Source organism: Halichoerus grypus, chromosome 4 (assembly GCF_964656455.1).
Source record: "Halichoerus grypus chromosome 4, mHalGry1.hap1.1, whole genome shotgun sequence".
NCBI lineage: Eukaryota > Metazoa > Chordata > Mammalia > Carnivora > Phocidae > Halichoerus > Halichoerus grypus.
In genome coordinates, this window is record NC_135715.1 from 79,185,438 (window position 1) to 79,204,466 (window position 19,029).

At 44.3% G+C, this 19,029-nt stretch overlaps 1 protein-coding gene across 1 annotated transcript; it reads left to right on the forward strand.

Annotated features, from left to right (window-relative positions):
- The first annotated feature begins 845 nt into the window (after positions 1 to 845).
- Positions 846 to 3,347, forward strand: GJA3 (gap junction protein alpha 3). The gene has a single exon (XM_036097175.2). It carries the CDS (start codon positions 846 to 848, stop codon positions 2,193 to 2,195), a length of 1,350 nt encoding a protein of 449 aa, XP_035953068.2. The 3' UTR covers positions 2,196 to 3,347.
- The last annotated feature ends 15,682 nt before the right edge of the window (positions 3,348 to 19,029 follow it).

Below are 19,029 nucleotides of genomic sequence, written 5' to 3' on the forward strand. Positions count from 1 at the left end.
TGGTTCTAGTTGGAAGCATCTGGCCTGTTTGAGCAGTAGAGACAGGGAGGACGCCTTGTAACCTTGGTCCCCTGCGTCTGAGGAACACTGCCACCTTCACAGAGGAGGCCTGCGGGCCCTCCCTCCGTCTAGGAAGCAGCTCACGGCACATGACCCAATGACCATCGTCCCATCTTACAGATGGGGACATGGGCTCCTGCCTGGGGACGTGCAGTGAGTTAACCATGACGGAATATTTGCCAAGTGAAAAAAGAAAGTAAGTACTAGAAGAGGTAGTAGGTTAGTATGTGGCAGAAGTTATGCAGGAAAGTTACCGTAACCTCGCAGGAACCGAAAGGTGGAGGTTAGGAGTGGAGCCAAGCTGTGTACCCCGCAGCACCAGAGCTCCTGGGAGACTGGGCCCTGGAAGAGGACAGGATGGGGAGTTGGAAGCCAGGGGAGAGTCACATTCCCCTCAGGCAAGTCATTTCTCTTTGGAGCTCCAGTTTCCTCATCTCTGAAGCGAGGGCTTCAGTCGCCCGTGGGCATCTCCTTGGCGCCAGCGCTCGTTAGTGTAACAGGAGCTCCGTGTCACGCTGGCGCTGCGGGCGTTTAGCTAACCCTGCTCAGCGCCATGATGGAGACGCGCGCGCGCTCACGCACACACACCCCTGCACACGCACACTCGTGCTGTGGAGAGCTCCGCAGCGCCTCCCTCGTATGGGAGTGGGACTACAGCTCCCCCGGGAAAGATTATTCCAGCGCCACCCGCCAAGGCCTGCCCCTCGGGGTGCTTGGACTGGACAGCTCGCCATAAGCTTCCTATTAACCAGCAATGTTCCCTTGCAGGTTAGCAATCTGAAGCAATGGGCGACTGGAGCTTTCTGGGGAGACTATTAGAGAACGCACAGGAGCACTCCACGGTCATTGGCAAGGTTTGGCTGACGGTCCTGTTCATCTTCAGGATCCTGGTGCTGGGCGCCGCAGCCGAGGAGGTGTGGGGGGACGAGCAGTCGGACTTCACGTGTAACACGCAGCAGCCCGGCTGCGAGAACGTCTGCTACGACAAAGCCTTCCCCATCTCCCACATCCGCTTCTGGGTGCTGCAGATCATCTTTGTGTCCACGCCCACCCTCATCTACCTGGGCCATGTGCTGCACATCGTGCGCATGGAAGAGAAGAAGAAAGAGCGGGAGGAAGAGCTGCTGAAGGGCGACAGCCCGCACCACGGGCCGGCTGCACGCTGTGGGCCGGGCGGCCACAGCCAGAAGGACAGGCCGCCGGTGCGGGATGACCGGGGCAAGATCCGAATCGCCGGGGCCCTGCTCCGGACCTACGTGTTCAACATCATCTTTAAGACGCTGTTTGAAGTGGGCTTCATCGCCGGGCAGTACTTTCTGTACGGCTTTGAGCTGAAGCCGCTGTACCGCTGTGACCGGTGGCCCTGCCCCAATACGGTGGACTGCTTCATCTCCAGGCCCACGGAAAAGACCATATTCATCATCTTCATGCTGGCCGTGGCCTGCGTGTCCCTCTTACTCAACATGCTGGAGATCTACCACCTGGGCTGGAAGAAGCTTAAACAAGGAATGACCAACCACTACCGCTCAGACTCCCCTGAATCCAGGGTGGGGGCCACAAACCCCGGGGGTGTGAGCCCACTCCTCCTCCCCTCCCACTCTGCCCCGCCCACGGTTACCATCGGATTCCCACCTTACTACACTCACTCTGCCTCTTCCCTGGCAAAGGCCACGGCCGCGGGCTACCCCGGAGCCCCTCCACCAGCAACAGACTTCAACCTGGCAGCCCTGAACAAGGCACCGGGGAAGGACCACCCCGCCAAATTCTACAACGGCAACCACCACCTGCTAGTGACAGAACAGAACTGGGCCAACCAGGAGGCCGAGCAGCAGACTTCTGCGAGGAAGGCCTCCCCTCCAGCGTCGGCTTCTGCGACCCTGAGCCCTACAGGCAGCGCCCAGCAGCTCCCTGAGAACGGTGGCGCGGGAAGCAGCGCGCCCGGCCTGTCGCTGAACGGGCACGGCAGCAGCTTGGGAGAGAGCAAACTGGCAGTGACTCCCGACGACGGGGAGCAGGCAGTGACCACCGCGGTGGAGATGCACGCGCCTCCTTTGCTCCCGGCAGAGCCGGGCCGATCAAGCAAGGCCAGTAAGTCCAGCGGCGGCAGGGCCAGACCCAGTGACTTGGCCATCTAGCGGTGGTCTCTCCAGACAGCTTTATAATAACCTCTTTTCTAGCAACCAAAACCAAAGTGCAGTTCCAGTCTGCAGGTAGAGAAAGCCTGGAAGTGAGAGAGCACTGGAGTGGAGGAGGGGACGATCAAGCGGAAGAGAGCAGGTTTCTGTGTGTCCATGCTTGCTGTTCTTAACACTGTGAGGTAGAGTGGGGAGAAGGTCCACGCTTGCTGAGATGGGGAGGTAGGGGCAAAGTGGGTGCAGGGGCTGTTGACCTTTAAAGATATTCACAACAACCCAAGAGTCCAGCAACCTGGGCCACCTTTGCAGGTGTTGCTGCCCAGCCTTGGGCTCCTGCTGTCTCTGTGGGTGACTGTTCCGCTGTGGTAAAAGCAGGTGGTGTCTGCAGTCACTTCAGTTCGGGGCAATTAGGCTTTCCATTCCTACGCTCTCCAGAGCCTCTGGGCAGCCCAGAAAGTCACAGACGCACTTAGCACTATCTCTGTTTGATACTTTTAACTTAGAGTTGAATTTCATTTGGGATATTTGCCAAACTGCACTAAAAAAAGATTTAGAGCAAGTCCATATAGTGTCATTTGAGTTTCTGAAATTGCCTGTGAAGCCCAGGATATCAAACTGTACGCTTCATGACAAGTGACAATGAGCAGCTACCCTCCAGAGGTGGATTCAGCGCAGGCGAGAGCCACAGAGGTTGCTGGTAAGAAAGCAGGTAGAAATGCAGCGACACTCGAGATAATTTTTAAACAGCTGAGGAAATTGAAATAAAAGTGTGGCAGGTATGCCTTAGGTATTTATTTTTTAAATGATATTTTGTGCTTTGATCTGAATTGTACAGGTATGCCTATTTCCCCCCACTTTCTTTCAGGAGAAATGAAAGAAAAATAGTACTATTAAAATGAATACTGACCAAGAGAATGCTAATTTGTCCCATTATATACTGGTAAAGATTTGAACCTTCTTTTAAAAAAACTCTTCGACCTCATGAGTCAGCTAATTGCTATGCGAATGTACTATATAAAATAAAGGCAGGGGAAATTTAAGTGCATTTCCAATACTTGAAGTTGTGAAGTTTTTGAATGGAAGGTTAAAAGTTAACTACTCTTGCCAGAAAAATTATTTATACAGATGAATCGATGACCTACATTTTTTTTTTAACAGTACAAAATAAAACTCTTTGAGTTTCCTAACCATTCTTTGTGGGCAGCCTGTTTGCTTTCTAAAGTATAAATAAAAGTATCTGGGTTTTACTTCCTGTGTAAGTGCATGTGCTGATTTCGGACGTGTGCCCCATCTGTCACCCACGCAGATTGCTGCACTGACAGGGAAGGCTCTTTCTCTGTGCGGGTGTGGCTGGAAGGTGGCAGAATTTTCTGTACTGCACACCCTGCTGTCGTGTCTGAGTCGCTGTTTGTTTATAAACCGATGAACAGTGGTAATGCTGAGCCCGGTCCTTCTCACACTCCAACTTCCACTGAGTACTGTCAGCCCTTATTCAGCAAAACACCACACACTTGCCAATTTGATTCACTCCTCTGTGCGAATCAACACCAACTTCCTGATGATCTGGGGCTACACTCCAAAACATACTTTGTGTTTTATATCATAAAGAGTGACCCACTAGCAACCTGATGAGAAGACTGGGATTCCCATTCTCAGATTAGCGCGTGCAACTAGTTCATTAGAGCATTATGCTTTGCGGCAGAATGAACTGGGATAATCTCCTCGGCTTGAAAAATGCTCACTTCCCGTAAATATCGTTTCGGCCTTTCTCAAACAGATTTGAGCCTTACAGAAAATTATCTGAGTGACCATTTTCTCAATTCCCCCTAGGCTGGTGCATAACTCGTGCCACTGTACGATGCAGAGGAGAGAAGTTCATTCATCACCTACCGTGGATGCCTTAGGCTTCAGGAAGTAGGACCTAGTGCCCCGGGGTGAGAAGGGCCACCAGAAAATCCTAGTTGAAAAGCATTTTGATAAAAAAAAAAAAAAGAAAGAAAGCTTTGGTAACAACTCAGTTAACAGACAGCCGAGGTGGATGTGAACACAGGTTCTTTAGGTTCTACCAAGATAAATGTTAATAATAAGCTTCTGATTTACCCATGATTTGATTTTAAGTGGGGTTGGAGATGAGAGTGAGAACTATAATTATATTTAGTTTTTACATTTTAAAATTGGGTTTTATTCACCATATGTTGATGAAGATGCCAATATTGTGAATTGACCGTAGTCTAGTTGGCCCATTTAGTGCATGGGTAGGAGTCTGAAATTAGATTCACCTCCTTGGAAACCACTAATTTATAAAGAAGTAAAATTCTATGATACAACAGTGCCTATAGTATTTTTTCAAGGTAGTGTTCTAATTTCAATTCATATAAAAAATGAAAGCAGGCGCTCCATTTTGTTGCTATTTGAGGTATCCATGACCCTGAAGGCTAGGGTCCTTCTCCCTCATGGGGATATGGGAGTGTGAAAGGGTGCTCTCTATTTAGCCAGTCACTGTAAGCATTAATATGTGCAATAAAAGTAGAAATCACCTCTCCCTATGGTCAAGATTCCAGATATGTTTTTTCTCTAGCCTGTTAATTATTTGGAAATTTCACTGAAATTATTTTTATCTTATTTAATGGAAAATTTTTTAATTCCATAAATTTATTTTAAAACTCAGGTGCACTACCTAACATATTTATGCACCTTATCTTTTAATCTGCAGTATGCAAGACAATTACTTTCTTGCATCCGTATTTGCAGAAGCTCAGTCATCCTATTGGCACTACATAATCTGTGATAGTTATAAAATGTCAAGCATTACTAATCCATCCCCAAATACATTTATTAAAATTCTAAAGCATTTCTTAATCATTCACTTTCTCCTTTTAAAACTTTATTTCACTGAATTATTTTTTCCCATGAAATTAACAAAAAAAGATACGTTAAGTTTCAAAAGAAAATAGAAAGGGGAAAAGAGCAAGCCAGAATATTTCTGACCCATCCTGGCTTTCCTTGATCACTAAGTAAGTGGCTAGATCATAGATTTCTTATGCAAGAACACCTGGAATTAGAATTATGAATACAAGTCAAACATCCTTTACAAAAATTAAGTTCATGAGATTCAGGTCTCTTTTCAATATAGGCTTTTTTTTTTCCTATTAACACTTTAATTCTTTAGTATTTTTGAAAAAAAGTCCTTTTGCTGAATTTTTTTCTTTTGAACTTTTCCTTCTGGTATTTGTAACATTGATTTGTGGATCTCCACCAAATAAATTCTTATACAAAGTATTGCATGATTTCAAAAGAAAAATGTTTCTGTAAAGATCAATAGATTCCTGCCACTGCCCCACCCCCACCTCCATGGAGTTCAGGACATTCTCGAGATAACTTTTAAATACGATCATACACGAAGGCATTGTACGTTAAAGTCCAAAAATGTATTTCTCATTCTAATTTTATATTATTACACTGCAAAGCTGAGGTTTATGCATTCTAAGATTTCTCATTGCCCAAAATATTTTTTTCTGTTAGCATTATAGAATGTCTTAGCAAGACTTTTTATGGTCAGCTAGGAATATAAATAACACTAAGAGCAGTGAACTGTTTCTAGTATTATATTTGAAGATGTTTGGTATGTAAATGTAACTTAGATCATAATATTTACAAAACTCTTACTAAAACTTTATTTTTTGTGTTATAATAGTATCTTTCCTAGACTAAATTGTAACTGAAAATAAGCATGTTATAATCTAAGTAGTAAAAAGTGGCCTTAAATATAAATCACCAGCTCTGTAGTTGATTGTTTTTATTGATAGAATCCTTGAGCAGGTTTTCAGAGTAAAAAAATTTCATCTAGATAGAATAAGGAGCAAAAACTTTCCTACAAAAGAAGCTTGAGAAATTTCTGCAATGGCTGTTCTGTCTTTTCACAGGTACTTAGGAACTTCAAGTAGCCTCTCCCAAGGGTTCCTGTAGCATTGTTACTACCTCTTGCTATATGTTCTCCGGAAGAAATAATGTGCACGTTAACCTCGTGGGTCTCCTTAACTCCTCCTTCGTGCACGAACCTGCTAAGCTGTAATGGGGTTTCAAGAGCTTGAGAGATCACTTTGTCTCGTGAGGCTGGAATTTATCGTTCTCGGCGACCACTTTTCTGTATATAATTACAAGTAATTGTGTAGTTGTCATCTTTGCTTTTATGACATTTGGCCATACCTGCAATGTGTCCGACTCCAAGTCCTTAATAGATAAGCAATTCGCACTTTCGCTGTTCCCGCTTTACAAATCCACTTTGGGGATGATTTCCAGGGACGCGGTGTAACAAGAGGGCTGCTTTGAAGGCTCTAAGGCAACGCAACATTCAAAATTCAACCCCACAAAACACGAATTGGTGAAAATTTCCCCCATTTCCGACCATAAGTGCCAAAGCCCGTTCTGATGGAGGTTTCGGAAAGAGGCTCGGCCCTCGGGTGCAGGGCCGCAACGTGGCGGCCCCCGGAGAGGCGGCCCGACCCCCAGCCCGCGACCAGGCGGCAGCGCCCGCGAGGAGAAGGGAGGGGAGGCGGCGACGGTACCCCGGGGACTCCCAGGAGGGCGACAGGCGGGGCGGGGCGAGCAGAGATGGGGTTGGCGCGCTCGCTGGCCCCAGGCCGGTGCCGGGCGGCCTCCCGCAGACGCACAGCGCGGAGCGGCAGCCGCGGCACTACCGGCCCCGCGTCCGGCGGCTGGAGGCCGCGGAGGCAGGAGCGCGACTCTGCAGGCCCAGCGCGGCCAGCACCGGCGCTCACACCCCGGGCGGGCTCATCCGCCGCAACGGAAGCCAGGCCGATCGCCTGTCAGCGCTCCGGGGACGTGCGGACTTCCGTGATGCTTTATAAGGGACGTGTCCCTTAGCAGGCATCCTCTCGCTGGGGACACACAAGCTTCCTGTAGGGTGCACTGTCCCACGCCCCAGGCCGGCCGCCTCCAGGGTTACAGACAAGGGTCAGAACTCTGCACCGCTCCTTTGCAGCCACGTGATCTCAGGGAAGTTAGTTAACCTCTGACTTTGTAGCTGGGTTTTCGCAGCTGAAAAATGGAAGTAAGTTTGCGAGGAACAAGTGAAAACGGACAGAACACACCTCGCCTAGTGCCTGACCCGTGGTAGCACTCGGTAGAGCCTCAGTGAAAATCCATGAACGTAACCCTGGCCAAAATCTTCTGCGACTGACACAGTTGTACTTTTTAACTTTATTTTTAAAACAAAACAGTTCTATACATACAGTGGAATATTATTCAGCCCTAAAAAGGAAGGAAATCCTGTCACAGGCTACAACATGGATGAAACTTGAGGACATTACGCTAAGTGAATAAGCCAGTCACAGAAGGACAAACACTGGATGATTCCACTTACTTCGTCTACCTAGAAAGACAGAATCACGGAGACAGAAGGTAGCATGATGGGGAGGTTAAAACGGGGAGTTGCACAGTTAGGGAAGATGACAAAGTTCTGGGGATGGATGGTAGCCATGCTGCACAGCAATTCGAATGTACTTAATACAACTGACTTAAAAATGGTTAATATGGTAAATTTTATGTAATGTGTATTTTGCCATGATTAGAACTTTATATATATATTTTTCAAAAACTAAAAAACATTTTAAATTGAACTAAGATACACACAGGACAGGACACCCAAGTATACAATGCAACCCATGCATTTGAACACACGTAGGGAACACACCCAGAGCGAGAAACAGCTCATTTCTTCATTCCAGAAGTCTCGCTCTCTCTTTTTTCTTTTTTACATCACTACTCTCCACCCTTTTTCTGTTGTCATTATTCACTCTAAAATTATTCCTTATGGAAATGAAGGAGACCATGGGAGGGAGAAGGAAAACCGTGGAAGGAAACAGGTCGCGAGGGTGCGACTAGTGCAGTCGGCGGCGGCCTGCCACACTTGGTTCAAAGCCATCCAGTTGAGGACCAGCAGGTCCTAAAAAGAAGTCAGCTTGGCAAGCTTTGAACCTACCCCAGAAAACTACTGTGGTCCCGATTTGGAATCTTCTTTGAGCCATTTTATAAGTTTTCATTACCTTTTCAGTGGGAAAAAAGAGAAAAGTTTATAGTTTTTTTAAATGACTTAGAGTTTTTATTAAGTTGTCAAAAAATACGTGCTAAATATTGAACAAATGAATATGAATGCTTACCTCGCTACACACCGAAGGGGCCAAACACATCCAGGCCATTGGATCAAAACTTGCAACTTCTGCAAGAACCTCTTTTAGGTTCTAGTAGGTCTAATAAGTCCCTCAAAGAACAGGCTGTAGATACCACTTTCCCCGGAAAAGTTGATTCTTACTCATCTATCTGTGTGCAGCATTAATGTATGTGTGATGCATCCAAACATAAACCTGGACATGTTCTGTTTCCCCACAGAATTGCAAGGCGTGTTGTCCATAATATGGGCGGGGGCCCCCACATTGCCCTCGCCAGTTACGCAGCCTGGAAGGGCTCCCACGGGGCTGGAGTTTCCAAATATGGAACTATACACTTTTTTGTGGACTATAAGAGATGCCCTTCCTTCTGATTTCCCCTGAAAGTGTAAGACAAAATAAATGAGAAAAAATCATCCTCAAAAGACAGACTGTTTTGAACGAGCTCAGAGGAAATATATACATTTTTATAGTAAACCTTCCGGAAACTCCTACTCCATGCCACAGCCCATGTGGACAGGAGGAGGCAGGCAGCCAGGACATGGGTGGACAGGAACGAAAGGCCACCGAAGAGGGCAGAGTGAGGGCACAGCCCCCCAGCCCCGGGGCTCCCGGCCTTGTAGCTCATCATCCCTAGCTTACCGTGTCTGCGGCAAGACAAATGGGATACTGAGTACCTGAACATGTGCAGCGGGTCCCCTGCACAGAATAAAGAATGGTCTTAAAAACATACCTGAGTTAAGAATTTTATGTCCAAGATCCTCAAAAGACATTTGGAAAGCACATTATCCCTGCCTACATTTTAGCATTTATCTAAAATGTGTGTGTGCAAGGGTGTGCATCAGTATGACTGAGCATGTGTGGACTCTGTCCTTCCTCATTGCACTTCCAGGTGTGTTCTTAAAATATTTAGGACCTGAGCCAGACAACACATGAGGCAGATACAAAACCCAATCTCTTTGCAGGCCATTTGCAGCTGCCGGGAGCTGTGGCGAGGGAGCTGGCGGTCACCAACCCTGGTTGAGCTTCTGTTTCTCTTGCTCAAAGGTGCTATGAAAACACCTTAGCTGTCCTAGGGTATCTATCAGCTGGCGGGGGCATTATTGTGTGGTGCCATGAACCAAGAGCAGAACGTTCAGAGAGAAGGCAGTGGGGTCTGGAAAGGAAGAATTTTTTTTCTTCTTTTAAGAAAAATCCAAGCACAAGTATGAAGGTTTCCCTTCCAATGTTCACTCAAGTTTAACTTTGAGAGCTGCCCTGCTATCACCGTGACAATGTCATAAGGAGGCAACCTCCTTCACGCCCCAGCCCCCAGCCCCACTTCTGCAGTTTGGGAGAGTTGCTGCTATGTAAAAGAAACCCAAAGGCCTATAGTCAATGATTGATGATGAAGTGTGTGAGGATGTCCGGCACTACACAAACTAAAGGAGGAAAAATGAGCCTGTGTGTGTTTGGGTTTGTTTGTGTGTATGTTTTAATGAGCAAGGGGGACTTCAATGTACAGAAAGGACTTTACAACTACTTAAATTTCAAATTGGTATTTCATTATTAAAGTTCAAATTTAAAAAAAAAATAAAGTTCAAATTCAAAATCTTGTTTTCCTTTAGCCTTTATGTTCGTTGTACAAACTTTGTTATACTATGTATAAATCTGGTAAACTTTAAGTAAAATAAGAATAATCACCTTAGTTGAGCCAATTAATTAGTTGAACCAATTAAACTCTTACAATCAATTCATTTAATGCTTCTCAATATTTTGAACTGCATTTATAAATTTAATATACTCATTTTATTCTTAACTATTTCAAATGCCTGAATGGCTCAACCTATACCTCGAACTCACAAAACTTTACAACAACCTCAAGTAACTCTTTAAAAATTGAATAAATCGGGGGCTCCTGGGTGGCTCAAATGATTAAGCATCTGCCTTCGGTTCAGGTCATGATCCCAGGGTCCTGGGATCGAGCCCTGCGTCGAGCCCCGCATCGAGCCCTGCATCAGGCTTCCTGCTTGGCGGGAAGCCTGCTTCTCCCTCTCCCACTCCCCCTGCTTGTGTTCCTGCTCTCGCTATCTCTCTCTCTCTGTCAAATAAATAAATAAATAAACCTTTTAAAAAATAATAAAAATTGAATAAATCAAAGTAATAAATATAGGAACTTCAAAATTCTTGCATACATTCTAATATCAGTCACACAGTCAAATGCTCTTAAACTTTTTAACTGAAAAGTTATGAGTCTAGGGGCGCCAGTCAGTTAAGTGGCTGCCTTCGGCTCAGGTCATGATCCCAGAGTCCTGGGGTGGAGCCCCAAATCGGGCTCCCTGCTCCGCGGGGAAGCCTGCCTCTCCCTCACCCTTGCTACTCCCCCCTCCCCCGCTTGTGCTCTCTCTCTCTCTCTCTCAAATAAATAAATAAAATCTTAAAAAATTATGAGTCTAAAATTATTATACATTTCATATAGAAATCACAAGTCAATTTTGTCAGATTCCCTAATACGCCAGATTGCCCTAAAGATTACAAACATACTAAATACCCAATATACCAGGATGTTACACTGACAGAGGCAGATCAGTGATTGTCTGAGATCAGGGTTTAGGAAGGCCTGACTGCAAGAGATGTATGGAAACTTTCTGGTGAAATGAAATGTTCTCTATCTTAACTGTGGTGGTGCTTACACAAACACACACATTTTTCAAAATTCATTAAACTGCACCTTTAAAATAGGTTCATCTTACTGTATATTACTTATATGCCAACAAAGTTGATTTAAAAGAAAATATGTATGTGTATATATTCATACATATATATATATATATGTACTCAGTGAATACAAAACCTAAGATTAACACCAAAGTACTGAATCTTAAGTTTGATTTATTTTATCATCTCTATATTTAATTCTAAATAGTTTTTTTATCGTGAAGATAAGGTCTGAGAGACCAGGGACAAGGGAATACCAGACCAAGGGAATACCAAACCAAGGAAGCAGCCACAGCCATTTGTGGTTCTTCATCAAGGGTGAAAAAGGCAGAAGCAAGAAGTTAGACTGCACTTGAATTTCGGCCAGTTTGGGACCAGCTACCACAAGACATGCTGGTGGACTAGTCAGAGACTAGGACCGCACACACCTGCATGCCTAGGGAACTGTCACTGAATAGCCAGAGTGAACATTCGTCTGGGGCTGCTATGACCTATTACCACAAATTTAGTGGCTTAAAACAACACAGATTTCTCTTCACACTGTTCTGAGATCTGAGGCCTGAGATCAGTTTCACCGGGGTGAAGTCAAGCTGTTGGCAAGGCTGGTTCCTTCCAGAGGCTCCAGGGGAGAACCCACCACTCATCTTTTCCAATTCATTCATTCATTCATTCATTCATTTAAAGAGAGAGAGCACAAGCAAGGGGAACAGCAGGCAGAGGGAGAGGGAGAGGGAGAAGCAGGCCCCCCTCAGAGCAGGGAGCCTGACGTGGGGCTTGATCCCAGGACCCCGGGACCATGATCTGAGCCGAAGACAGACGCTTAATGACTGAGTCATCCCGGCGCCCCTTGTCTCTTCCACTTCTAAAGGCTGTGGCATTCCCTGGCTCCTGGCTGCATCACTGTAATCTGTATTTGCTTCCATGATCATACCACTTTTATTCACCTCTGTGACTATCAAATTTCCCTCTGCCCCCCCCATCTTACAAGGACACTGATAATTACACTTAGGAACACCCTGATTATCCATGATTATCTCCCTAGCCCAAGACCCTTAACTTAGTCACATCTGCAAAGTCCTTTTTTCCTTTTAAGGTGATATTCTCAAATTCTGGGGATTGGGGAACCATTAGCCTATCAAAGGAGTCAGTGTTTGGGAGTAGATAGACACTTTTCACGACCTGCCTGAAGTGTAGTATGCCCTGCCCCATCCTTCCTCAGTATTTGTACCATGATATGGATGAAGATACAAAAAGTGTGTTCACTAAATAGATAGGTAATAGGACAGAAGGAACTTGCTGAATGGGATACTCAATCTTGTCATCCTGGACTGTTGGGCCATATCCAACTCAGTGAATCTACATAGAGATCAAGGTAAAAACCTGTATTTAAGTCCAAAATCCAGCTGCATAAGTAAGAGATACCCTGGCAGGAGCACGTGTGAGAAACTGTGACCGAGCTCCTATGAGCCAACAGTGCGACATGCCCGGCAAGATCCGTGACAGCCCCAGGCCCAGTCATGGAACACAGGCCCTCCCACTTCTCTTCTGCCCTAGACAGCAGTGAGGCTGAAGGGCGACATTTTGCCAGAGTTGTTGAAAATGCTAGAACTACTCCAGAGAGACCTGGAAACCATAGAGGAAATTGGTGAAGGAGCTGAGCTGTTAGGCTGAAGAGGAAAAATTATTGCTATCCTGTGTATGGTCATATTTGAAGGACTGGCATGGAAGATTACACTCAGCTGTTTGACACCAAATGGGGGAAAACTTCAGGGAGTCAGAAAGGTCTGTGTAACAGGGACAGCTGTCCAAAGAGAACCACTTCACCCAGGTTGGAAAGTTGTCTGTTCCCTGCTGCCTTGGGGAGGCTCTGCCGTGCTGGGCACGCTCCACTCACACAGGTCCCTTCACCGCTGATGCCACCCCACTCGGCCCCCAAATCAGCCCTGGCGACAGGTCAGCAGGCCTCACTGCCTAGTCAGGGGACGCGTCTGAGGGCAACCGCCCCGACTCAGCCTCCAGCCATGCCTCGTCAGCCGTTTCACACCGGCCCCAGCAACGTGGATTCCTGACACTTGAAACCAAACACAGGGTTGCTTTACTGAGTCTGAAGCCCTGTCCCCTTATCTAGTTCTTTACATTCTCACACCCTTTGGGTGTCTGTAACTTAAAGGTGACTTCTTTATATTTGTCTCTATTTTCTGATGTTTCTTAATTTACGTTGCTTTCATAATTTTTTAAAAGGGTATTTTCATTTTTTAACATGAACTTCAACTCTAAGAGAAATTTATTTTGAGGTCACATTTAAAAACAGAAAAACCCAAATACTAGATATACGTTTTATTTTATTTTTTTAAGTTTTTAATGGCTTTACTAGATTTGTGCATGCATATGACACTTCAATAAAAAGTTTACTTAAAAAAAGGCAGCGATCACAAACTGAAGGCTCACAGGCCAAATCCACGCTCGGTGGGCTTGCTCTGGCCATTCTGAATTAGTGGCCACTATTAACATTGCATATCTGGGGCAGGAGAGCGCCTGTGTGCGGCTCACGCCACCTAAATAGTCCCTGCCCTATCCTTCCAGGTTTGGGTTCGCCCCACAGAAAGTCTGTGCCACAGAGGGAACCGGGTCTCCAGTTTGCTGCCGCACTCAGCCACCAGGCCTCATGGGCTTTGTAGTTTGACGCCCTATCAAGCATCAGCCTAGCTTTCTGGTGAAATGTCCACATGTCAGTGATCAATGCCAAGCTCTACAACTGTGCTACCCACTCAGTTCAGAAACCCTGTCTCCTGGGAAGCCCTACTTGACATTCAACCTTGCGGCTGTCTGCTGAGAGGAGCGCTCTTCTAGAAGGCCCTGCCTCAGCTCGTGGGGGCTGTACTCCTGCCCCATGTGTTTGCAGGACAAATCCAGGCAAGCCTGAATGAAATGGCATTGTTTATAAATTATACATCTTAAAGAAAGACTAGAAGGAAAAAACAATGATTGTTTCTGGCTTTACAGATCAATTTTATTTTACTTTTCTATAGTTTCTATAATAAACTAAATACTTTTAATATCAGATGTAAAAGGGCAGATACTAATACACACATTTGTAATACAAAATTCAGTGGCCAGGAAGGAACATCCTGTGAGAAAAGAGTGTGATTTTAATTCATGGATGTTGTGATGTATGTTATGGGAGACCCCAGGGACAATAACCTCTTCAAACCTCTGGGACCATCTGGGTCATTATTATTATTAATCCTTATAATTAACTAGTTACATATTTTTGTGTAATTATAATTAATTATGGTATCCAATTATTATTTTTCTCTTTTCATGAGAAGTAGGTAGGCTGGGGCGCCTGGGTGGCTCAGTCGGTTAAGCGTCTGCCTTCGGCTCAGGTCAAGATCCCCGGGTCCTGGGATCAAGCCCCGCATCAGGCTCCCTCCTCAGCAGGAAAGCCTGCTTCTCCCTCTCCCACTCCCCCTGCTTGTGTTCCCTCTCTTGCTGTCTCTCTCTCTGTCAAATAAATAAATAAAATCTTTAAAAAAAAAAAAAAAAGAAGAAGTAGGTAGGTTAACAGAGGTAAACCTCATCCATGGTTCTTAAGCAAGCCAACCACAGGGCTCTAGGCCCATTTCAAAAAAGATGTGTTGCATATTCACATTATCATAGAACTTCTAACATTGCAAACCTCCTGCTTATACTTGCTTTGTTTAGAAAACCTGCTTCCTTTCATATATTCTCATAAATATGTATATATATATATATATATGAGAATTTTCTACCCCCCAAAAAATAATACATTGTCATTGTCAATCTCCATAGGACCCTAAGGGACTAACGAGTCAGAACACCCTCCTACCACCACCTCCCACCCCACTTCCTCCCACACTCTAAGAGAAGGATTTGCCTCGAAGCTAATTGAGTGTATACCTCAGACCTCTCACTTGCCTGGATTCCCTCCAAGGCCTTCCAAGAGGCTGTAGCAATCTGTTTACATAGTCAGAGGTTTTGTAAAATTTGCAAAAGTATTTAACCACAGTTGGCTCAACCCCCATCTCTCCCACTCCAACTCCGAGCACACCTCCATTCCTGACATATGGAGTGCTGGAGGGCATTCTAAATAGGCACTCCTCACTGAATTCATTTCTTTTTTTTTTTTTTTTTTTTTTTTAAAGATTTTATTTATTTATTTGAGAGAGAATGAGAGACAGAGAGCATGAGAGGGAGGAGGGTCAGAGGGAGAAGCAGACTCCCTGCTGAGCAGGGAGCCCGATGCGGGACTCGATCCCGGGACTCCAGGATCATGACCTGAGCCGAAGGCAGTCGCTTAACCAACTGAGCCACCCAGGCGCCCCACTGAATTCATTTCTAAATAAATATTTTCACACCTAACTTCCTATCTGCACTTTCACAAATACAAGTGGGTAGTCAAGAGAACCAACTCTGAAGCCAGATCCACACTGGAGTCCTGGCTCTGTGACTTTGGACAAGTGCCTTCACACCCTGTGCCTAGCCCCTACGTGTAAAATGGAGGTAACAACAGAACCCACCTCCTAGAACTGTTGTAAAGGACTCAGGGCAGTGGTCGTGTTAGTACTAATATTTTTACATGTGGTCTAATTTGCAGCTTCTCCCTCTGTACAATGGCCATGATACTATCTTTCTTGCATGGTTGTTGTGAGGATTAAGCGAGATGATTCACACAAAGTGCCTGACGTATTCAATAAATGAAAATTATTTATTGGAAAGTTTTATAGCTAAGTATATAATGGTAAAAATAATTAATTTGGGGTGATTCTTTTAAACCTAAAATTATATATTATTTTCCCATTTTCAATTTGGATGCAGTCAGTTTACACATTCTCTGAGTCTCAGTCTCACCACAACCCCATGAAGGGAGGATCCCTGTTTCACTGAAGGAAGGGAAGCTTGGGAAGTTTAACTAACTTGGCGATATTCCTGTTATAAAATAAAGAAGGAGTAAAATTTGGGGCTTCTGAAAAATATTTTTCCCATTGTCACCTGTATGTGTTTTCTGTTGCTGCTGCCACAAATGACCACAAATCTAGTGGCTTACAACAACACAAATTTATTATAGTCCTGGAGGTTAGAAGTCCAAAGTGAGTCTCACTGAGCCAGTATCAAAGTGCTGGCAGGACTGGTTCCTTCTGGAAGGTCTGGGGGAGAATCTGTCCCCTTGCCTTTTCCAGCTTCTCCAGCTGCCCGTATTCTTTGGCCTGTGGCCCTTCTATCATCTTGAAAGTCAGCAATTGTTGAGTCCATCTGAGACCAGATCATTCAGACCTTCTTTCCTGCCTCCTTCTTTCACTTTTAAGAACGCTTGTGATTCTATTGGGCTCACAAGATAACTTTCCTATCTTAAAGCCAGCTTGTTAGAAACCTTAATTGCATCAGCATCCTTAATTCTCCTTTTGCTATGTCACCTAACATATCCAAAAGTTCTGAGGGGTTAGGATGTGGACATCTTTGGGGGGACATTTTTCTACCTACCCCACCATCCAAAGAACCAAAGTAAGGGCAGGCTCAGAGCGGGTAAGGGATAGCCTTAATTTCTGTAAGCCAAATACAATATAACTTCTCAGAAAGTTGGCTTTCCGTTTTATTGTATTTTGTTTTGCTTTGCTTCAGTCTGATTTGCATTATGTTCTGGATCATTAGTTGTCATATAAGCCATCTCCAGGTGTATGAAGTGTCATCATTATTAGTGTAGATGTTGAACACTTTTTTTTAAAAAATCCAGTATAGTTAACATACAGTGTTATATTAATTTCAGGTGTATAATACAGTGACTCAGCAATTCTATACATTACTCAGTGCTCACATGGTAAGTGTTCTCCTAATCCCCTTCGCCTATTTTGCCCATCCCCCACCCATCTCCCCTCTGGGAACTATCAGTTTCTTCTCTATAGTTAAGAGTCTGTTTCTTGGTTTGTCCCTCTCTCTTTTTTCTTTTGCTTGTTTGTTTTGTTTTTTAAATTCCATATATGAGTGAAATCTTATCATATTTTCTTTTTCTGACTGACTCATTTCACTTAGCATTATACTTTCTAGATCCATCCATGTTGTTGAAAATAGCAAGATTTCATTCTTTTTTATGACTAATATTCCACTGTGTGTGCGTGTGTGTGTGTGTGCGTGTGTGCGTGTGTGTGTGTGTACACATACCACTTCATCTTCATCCATTCATCTATGATGGACATTTGGGCTGCCTCCATAATTTGGCTAGTGTAAATAATGTTGCAATAAACATAGGGGCACATGCATCCTTTCAAACTAGTGTTTTTGTATTCTTTGGGTAAATACCCACTAGTGGAATTACTGACTCATGTGGTAGTTTCTACTTTTAATTTTTTGAGGAACCTCAATATTGTCTTCTAGAGTGGCTGCACCAGTTTGCATTCCCACCAACAGTGCACAAGCTTACCTTTTTCTCCACATCCTTGCCAACACTTGTTGATTATTAATTCTATGATATCTCCCTTTTAATGGGTTCTCAACTCTGGAAAGCAATTTTAACATCACTGAAAGCGCTGTTAAGAAACTGATTCTTTAACTACAATAGCAAGATCACAATCAAATGTTGGCTGCGAGACTGTATCTTGTATTACTGCCTTTGTTAGACAGAGATGTGACTGGTTTGGGTAAGACACAAAGCAGCTGACAAGAATACTAACATTTTGGAATTTATCCATTTGGCAAATCCAGCTAAGACTGAAAATAGTTGTTTCTTATTCCTTTGTATTCAAAACCTTATGAAATTTGTTTTTAAATGCCCTTTATAAAAATTGTCTTGGATACAGGGCGCCTGGGTGGCTCAGTCAGTTCATCGATGACTCTTGATCTTGACTCAGGTCTTGATCTCATGGTCATGAGTTCGGCCCCCCATTGAGCTCCATACTGGGCATGGAGCCTACTTAAGAAAAAAAAAAAAAAAACTTGTCTTGGGAAGCATTTTCTTAATAAAAAACTGGCAGATTCCATTGCTTTTCTAGGTATAAACCTACTTGTCCACACTGAGACGGAGGCCTCCAGAGTTTATGTTAAATACGGAAAACAAGCTCAATTCAGACATCCAGGCAATTGTATGTGTGTAAGTATGACATTGACTGGTAGAAGACCAAAAGCTAATAATATGCCAAGTTCTAATACCAGCCCAACCTCTAACTTGCCATTCGCCTCTAGAATGAGTCATTTAGGAGGTTAGGAACTTTGGGGATTATAACCTAGATGCGGATAGAAGACCCGGTAACGATTGTTCCTCACTGTCCCTCTGTGCTTCAGATGGGCTGGGACCATATCTGCCTGGACCATGGTTTGGCACATAGTAGGTCCTTAATAGTGACCCAATGAGTGAATGACTAAATGAATGAAAACTTGGATTCTGCTTGACCATCTAAACTTCATCTGACAGATGAGAGCATCAAAGGATATGATATCAGAAAAGCTTATTCCCTTGCCAGGACTGAGTAATTCTTTTTAGAAATTCAACTTTACTGAGATATAATTTGTGTTTGCCCATGTATATGCCAAATGTGTATCACCCTACTCAGAAACATTTCCACCACCCCAGAAGGTTCTCCTGTGCTCCTTCTAGTCAATTCTTCTTCATCACCAACTTCAGGCAATCACTGATCTGCTTTGGACGGCATAGAATAGTCTTTTCTAGAATTTCACGTAAGTGGAATTATACAATATGAACTCCCTGTATCTGTCTTTTTTTATACAACATAATGTTTTCAAGATTCATCTCTGTTGTTGTAGGTTTCAATAGTTTGTTCCTTTTTATTCCTGAGAATTCCATTATTTGTTCATTCACCTGTTAATGAACTTTTGGGTGGTGTGTTAGGCTTCTCCGGGGGGGGGGGGGATACACATATATAAATATAAATATATATATATATAAAATAAGGAATTGCCTCACATGATTATAGAGGCTGACA